The sequence below is a fragment of the Papaver somniferum genome, unplaced genomic scaffold (genome assembly GCF_003573695.1).
Source record: "Papaver somniferum cultivar HN1 unplaced genomic scaffold, ASM357369v1 unplaced-scaffold_125, whole genome shotgun sequence".
Lineage (NCBI taxonomy): Eukaryota > Viridiplantae > Streptophyta > Magnoliopsida > Ranunculales > Papaveraceae > Papaver > Papaver somniferum.
In genome coordinates this window covers 16,679,784-16,687,248 of record NW_020621603.1, presented here as the reverse complement: position 1 = coordinate 16,687,248, position 7,465 = coordinate 16,679,784, and the positions used below count along the sequence as shown (strand labels likewise).

The 7,465-nt window shown below is 35.6% G+C and overlaps 1 protein-coding gene and 1 pseudogene across 1 annotated transcript; both read right to left on the bottom strand.

The window, feature by feature from the left end:
- Positions 1 to 224: 224 nt before the first annotated feature.
- LOC113331358 lies at positions 225 to 4,184 on the bottom strand (annotated as a pseudogene).
- Positions 4,185 to 4,420: 236 nt separating this feature from the next.
- LOC113331357 (F-box protein At5g49610-like) lies at positions 4,421 to 4,957 on the bottom strand. The gene has a single exon (XM_026578071.1). It carries the CDS (start codon positions 4,955 to 4,957, stop codon positions 4,421 to 4,423), a length of 537 nt encoding a protein of 178 aa, XP_026433856.1.
- Between the last annotated feature and the right edge of the window lie 2,508 nt (positions 4,958 to 7,465).

The window sequence follows — 7,465 nt, the reverse complement described above, 5'->3', positions numbered from 1 at the left end:
TAGCTTAAGAAAGGTGAGCAGAAATGTAAGAATAAAGTTGCAGATGAGAGCAGCAGTACAGAAACAAGGTTCAAAATTTTTAGAATAACATTAACCAAATCCCACTTAAATCGATCAAGAATGAACAGATTTAGGAACTAAAAATTAAATACAGATATAACAAAAGAAAAAAGATACAAATTTTGTTGCCGGAAAAGAGACACCAAGGAGGAAAAATACAGACATCCGTTCAACTCACTCGAGACTCGCTCACTATAACCAATAAATTAATACACAATCAATGATACATAAGCAAATACAAAATCTACCAAAAATTTCAGATCCATATAAATACAATGTGTTACTATCTTTCTACTAGGAGGATACCGCAGGTACAAAATTCAACTCCAGAGGCCTCAAAACTCTGTACAATCTCTTGAACTGCTCTGTTGCGGCGGCAAACATCCGAAATCTCCTCAACAGGAATTGTTAAAGATGAAATATCAGCCCCAGATGCTGCTTCTAATAAAGCTTGAAGAAATCTTGAACGCTCCACTTCTGCCAAAGTCACATATCTGCCAAGAAGCACTGTCCCAATTTTCGAGAGAGAAAAATGTATGTGATAGAGAGAGAGTAACACTGAATAAGTATTATGGTTAAATATGCGTACCACTTCCAATCGAGAACTAGGGAGAGCTCCCGTTAAGGAGGCTATCAAAATTCTAGACAGAGTTGGACCTCGAGGAACTATACAATAGTATCCCTGGTAGATTTGTACTGTTCTCCTCGGCTAGAGTTTGCAATGTCAAAGAAATCTGATAAAAATGTCAGTATTGAATTGCAAGCTTCTCTACAAGAAATAAAAGAAACATTAATCAAGGTGGGAGTACATAATGTTTAATTTAAACACTCAAAGGAAGAGAAAATGATACCTGTGTTGTATTGTGATCCCTATCATCGCACAATCAACTAAAGGTGGGAATACAGCTGACGCAACAAAAAGATGAGGGCAATAGCGGATGCATCGAGACGCCAACAAAAAAAGAGTCATCAGTTATGTCTGGACTGGCTGTAAAGTCCTAGAATAGAGATTTGCAATACAGTCACAACAAGATAATATCATAACAACAGTATCAGTCGGTCAATCCATAAATAGTGCATATTTACCTCAAGTTTTAGTCAGAGGAGCGCTGTACGGCTGAAAAGTGCTTCATTCAAACTTCGGAGATAGTTTGCACAAGACGGGTCAGAACCAAATATCTGCCATCCAAGAAAAACACAATTAGACAAGTGATAATACTATAACAGACAATTAGACATTGAGATTGTTTACGGTTAATGAATACAGATCTTAATCACTTCGCTTGATAGGTTTAGGTAACATGGCTGGTGATGTTGTTGATATAAACCCTGTATCTCCTTCAAGATTGCTCCTATTGTGATTCCCATAAACTTCCCAGAACTTTCACTATTAGAACATATATTATTTGTTGTAAGAGCCAAAACCAGATGTCTCTAACCCTTCTCGTTTAAAATACAGTATATGCACATCAAAAGTCGATAGAGGAATTACATAAAGCGACAGTAGTAACAATTAAGGTTTCATTCCAATGAATCACCAAATGAACATGGTGAGTAACACTCACAGCATAGTTAAAATCCCGGCAAAGACACTCCGTTGTCCGGATGTCAATGTAGAAATAACAAGAAAAAGTGTATTCTCATGCAATTAAAGGGGATGTACTCAAGAATCTTACTCATCAAATATGGCTTTGAAAATTGGCCATAATCCATGTATTGCATCTACCACAGCTTCAGGGTGATTGACATACGCAGAATAATTACAGTCTCATAAAACAGATAAGATAGTGATTTATTTCCTTTTTCTCTATGCTCAAAAGTTAAAGAAAAAAAATGTGATAGTAGAATCTGAAGATAGTTTCCAGTCGATCAACATGAATAGTAAATTCCCATGCAAGTGCTTCTTGCAGTTGTGTGGGACCTTGATTGATGATTTCCTGGTTGATCATATCCAGAAACAGTCAAATTTGTGCTACGTAAATTAGTTACCTAAAAAGTAAGACTTTCAGAAAACACTGACCTGTGATGGAGTCACAACAGGAAGGCATAATGCTTCGAAGGCTTCTTTTTTTTTTTTTTTTGCATTTCCGAGAGGAAGCTCCGTAACTACCTTCCTGAAACGGGAATTTCAGAACAAAGTAAAAAACGTTTCATACTAAAAAAAATGGGGTGATTTTTCTTAAAGTGTATGAGCATCCAGTGAAATGCAGTAAAGCAGCTTTTTTACCTCTAGGCTTCAACCAAGTATAATGACTCTTCGGCAGAGACTTTATAGCCACCTTGCTCATTAACGCTTAACGCTCTATGGTACACGTGGAATAGACTATCTAGAGAGAATTTGTCGGCAACCTATTCATGAGAAGAAAATTAATTACTTGGAAGTTGACCAGTCAACAAGATAAACTGATTTATGCATCATACAACTGCAAAGACAGAACATCCTAGCTCCAGTAGGAAAAAAAACGTCTAAATGCTGATCAGAGAAGAGCTAAAACACTTCAGGAAACCAATGAACACGGAAAAGCTTGAAGTAGATATATTTGCTGTATTTCTAGTTCCTGATGTTCTTAGTCTCTAACCAGGAGTGTAATGGGACTCACCAACCAGACCACTAAATAGCTAAAATCTCCAACAAGAGTATGCGCTTAGAAACAACTAGATTTAAAAAAGAGAAAAATATTTACCATCACAGATGTGCCTAAAGGCCAAAGCTGCAGCTGCTGCAGAATCTTTAGAGGTACTGATGCAACTCATGAGAATCTTTGATGAAGTTTATATTCCCCTTCATCAATCTCCATCAGTGAAGACAAAACCGGCAGCCCATTTGGCGAAGCATCAAGCCATTTTGAATATGCTCCAATCGTCAAGCATACTGATACGGGTGCGAAATGAAAAACAAGTCAGCTACAAGATAACAGGCCTCAGAATAGACACTATTTTGTTTGATTTTAAACTTGCATAACATTATCAATCACCTATCTGAAGTAACTGAGGTTGAAGAGGGAGTTTTGGAAGCAACATCATTACCTGTTTGAAAACGTTTTCAAGGGCATGTTAGCTACACCACCAGAGATTCAAGCCGATGCGTGGTGTATCAATTCAGAGATGACTGCAGTAACAACAAAAGCAAACAAACACTATAGGAATATGTTACCCAAATGCTTTGTCAACATCCACATCAAACTATGTGAAATGTTTGCCTGCATATGTGATAATATGCAACAAAACTGACTAATTTTCTTTTTACAGCGGACGATCATTTTTTAATCCATCATTTTACCCATGAAAAAGAAAACCACGGTCTCACACATTAGTCGATTCAGAGAAAGAAGAGCAGCCATCACCATATTTATTGATTGGAAAGAAAGGACTCTTCAAAAAGAGAAAGATTGGCACAATGCATATTCCATAGACATGTAAATAAACTGAATATTCAAAATAGATCTTCCTCTAATATATAGGTGGTAACATCAACTTCCAACTGACCAACTCAGGAATTTGAAGGTACCAGTACCACGTTTTACATGCCCCATATTATAATAAAAGGGGGTAAGAGTAACTGACAAAGATAACTAACATGTGTAGTAGACATTAAACAACAGCTGCATCAAGCACGAGTTCTTATAATTCAGTTAAAAATAAACTACATAGATAAATACCAATACATATATCAACCAAATGAAACTGAAAATGTAAAACATACGACTAGCCCTTTTTTCTGAGTTTCTTATATGTGCTAATACTTCTTCATGGATTCTCTTACGTTCTCCCATTCTGTAAGTACCAGAGTTCAATGAAACTAAGGTTTCAGAATAAATCCCAGCATTCCTGAATGGAACATTGTCGATTTTTAGTTCTCTACCACTGCCATGTTTTGGGTCATACAAAACTAGAATACCATCACCCAAGAGTAGAATCTCGTCGTTTTTAAAAGACTGCACAAGCCTAAAATATTTCTGTCCATTGATAATACTCTCATGGGCGATGACATAACGCCTAGTCCAAGATTCTTGAACTCCATAATCCAGCATCTCCCGTACTTCAAACTTAACACCATTCACATCTGACCTGACAAGTACGCAAATGCACCCTTGCAACACACCTAGACACATATCCTTATTCATTTTCGGGATTTCTCTTGGTAGTTGCATTTCTTTGAAATTCTCATCACCGATCCATAGAGAGTAATAAAAAGTTGTACTGACCTAGCGCTAACCAATGAAGGTTTCCATTAACAAGCACCCCAGAAATATGCATATAACTAAACGAATAAGGTATGGCTTTCTCAGTTTTCCATAAATTTGATGCTAACGTATAGACTTGGATTAGAGTAGTATCCTTGATCCAGGAGCTCTTACACCTATTGCCAACTTGTAATCATCAGTCTTGTGGTCATAACCAAAACCATGTAAACATTGTCTCTCCTAAATCCAATTGGTGATTCAGGTAATTCTTTATATTCTCCTGTGGATGGGTTCCAAAGACACAATACATCCCTATTATAACCACGGCCAACAAGCAACCATATCCGTATGCAAAAAAGACCATTACATGAACCCAAGAATCCAACACAATGATGTGGGTGATCCACTTTAATAACATCATCTTTAATTTCACACACAGGTGATGATGGAAATGAATCATAAGCCATGGAGTAAAAGTAACGATTGGCTTCAAGCATGAGAATAGGGTTATTTTTCTGAATAGTAACATAGGTTTTAACGAAACCAGAGGTTGAGATTAGAGCATACCAGTTCTTGCAAACGCCCTTACAAGTTAATAGAGATTTCACTGGTAACCGTAAGAGGATTTCATAGTATATCTCTTCTGGAATGCTTGACATTTCTGTTGTTCTTCTTCGACCTCCAAATTTCCATACAAAACGTCTATAAGCCATTTGTGTTTTGTTGTTGCCCACATTAAGCTGATTTATGAGCTTCTTTTTCAGTAAATCTGGAAAACTCAGAAATCCCAATACATAAAATGTTCAAAACTCAATCCCCCGTTGTGACGAGTTCAGATCGAAGAAGAAGAAAAAACCTAGGGTTTTGAAGGAACACTTGTGTAGAGTGACTGATTTATTTTTGGAGTAAAGATTTCAAGTGACAGAACAGTTGAATGATTATCTACTTCTTTATTTACACATCATTTGGATAGTTTACTTACACTTCATTTACATCAGATTTCTACTAAAAAGACGGTGGTAATCTTTTCATCCCCCTGGTATTTAAAACGTCCGCAAGTCTCGGTCCGGCGGGCTTGGAAATAATTTTTATTATTTTTTCTAAGCTTATATATTAAAAAACGTACAAGCCATGTACAAATCAATAATACTTCATTTTTGGAGAAGCATGTGAAGTTTAAGCTTAATAATGGCAAATCAATAAGGTTTTGGATGGATGGTTGGACAGAAGTTGGTACTTTAAAAGATAGATATCATGTTATTTACAAAGCATGTAAAATGAAGAATGCCTCAATTGAGGATATGATTGAGAGTGGCAGACTAAAATGTCATGTGAGAAGAAGATTGAATCAGGCTGAGCAGTTGGATTGGGACAGGCTTTGTAATGATTTAGGTCCAGTTCATGGCATGAATGTGGAGGATGATTATGTGGATATTATGGGAGGTTTTATAGTGTAGAAGTGATATGAAGTGCTGGTTCAAGAGGAGGATATTTGTGATTTCAACAAGTTTTTGTGGAAAAAGGGAATTCCTCCAAAGGTGAGTTTCATGTTATGGCTGATTTTCATAATTCATTGTCTACTTTTGATATGCTAACTCACAGAGGTGTTGATATTCAAGATGCTAAGTGTCCTGTAAGAGTGAAGAGGAAACAATGGATCACATCTTTTGTGATTGTTTTTATGCCTATGAAGTTTGGTCTTACTTTATTAGGTCATTTGGAGTCTTTTGGGTGTGGCAAGACCCCGTGAAAAAGAATTTTGAAGCTTGGCAGTTGAATAACTTATCTGGTAGAAGTAGGGAGGTGTGGTGGAAAGTAATTTATACAGTTCATTAGCATTTGTGGAAGGAAAGAGGAAACATGGTGTTTGGAGGGAGACCAATGACAGCTGAAGAGGTGATCATGCTGGTTAAACAAACTATAGTGTTGTGGTTTATTGAAAGGGATGTTTTTAAAAACTTTTATGTGAATCAGATCTTATTTCACTGTGATTCAGTTCTGCAATTTTGATGTAGCTTAACTGTTCCTAGTTCTTGATCTTCTGTAAATATTTTTCTTCTAATATAACATTCCTTTTCAAAAAAAAAAAAATTGTTACACTACAAAAATTAAATAAACAAAACCCATATTATATCCTAAAGCAAATGTAGCAGAATAAGAAAAATAAAAAAAATAAAAAAGACGAGAAATCACAAGAACTTCAACAATAAAAAAAACTCAAATTAACAGTACTGCCATAAATAAAAATAAATATAAAAAAATTACAAATCACTTAAAGTTACAAGAAAAAGAACAAAAATATTCTCATTAAGCTTCCTCTATTTTTAAGGTCTTTATGGTATTTGTAAGACTATTAAACTTTTTTTTCAATCATTCTTTGACGAATGAAATCCCAGCCCGATCGCGAACAGAGACTCCATGAGGCCGGCTGCTGAATACTTATGGGATCATTTAGAGTTTTCAGCAAACATGAATTCAAATAGCCGTTTAGAGGTCTAATTGGATCAAGAACCCTTTTCACCAAAAATTCATAGTTATTCTCGTTATCTTCTTCTTCCAGCATAACAACACTTCAACCCCTTTAACACTCTTCTGAATAGATTATTTTATAGTGCGCCATCCAGATACCGTATTGCCTCGTAATTCGACAATTGCTACAAAATTTTGGAGATCTGGGAATTTAAACAAGTAGACAACAATTTTTCAATTTAGATTATATCTAAATTTTATCAGGAATGGGGTTTGCAAAGTCCATTTCCACCAGCAAATTATCATAGAATCCAAATTGTTTCTTCAATATTTCATCATCAACCTACATACGTTTTCTTATTCATTTGCTAACGGTCATAACCACTTTTCATCCCAGTACTCTAAAACCAGTCCCGGATATCTTACCTGCATATATGCAGCAGACATCCTTTGATTACGTGGTTAGAAATTTGGTTCTCAATATTGAACTCTCCAATTTGATCAAGATCCTTCTATGATATTTCCTTCAACACATAATCTTTATCTTCTTCACTATCAAGTTTAAATCAAGGAAAACCTTACCTAGAAATACTAAAAGGCATTTAACCCTAAGTTTGCATTGTTCTTTCAAGATTTTACTGCATCTTTCAAACTTTAATTCTGAAAATCTAGTCTACATATGAGATTGTATCTCCATTCAGAAATACACTTATCAATAAGATCATCTAGAAGAGATATTGATGGATCATTAC

Bases quoted from the DNA above. Each gene is read 5' to 3' on its own strand.
- LOC113331357 (XM_026578071.1), bottom strand. From the start codon at position 4,957: ATGGCTTATAGACGTTTTGTATGGAAATTTGGAGGTCGAAGAAGAACA.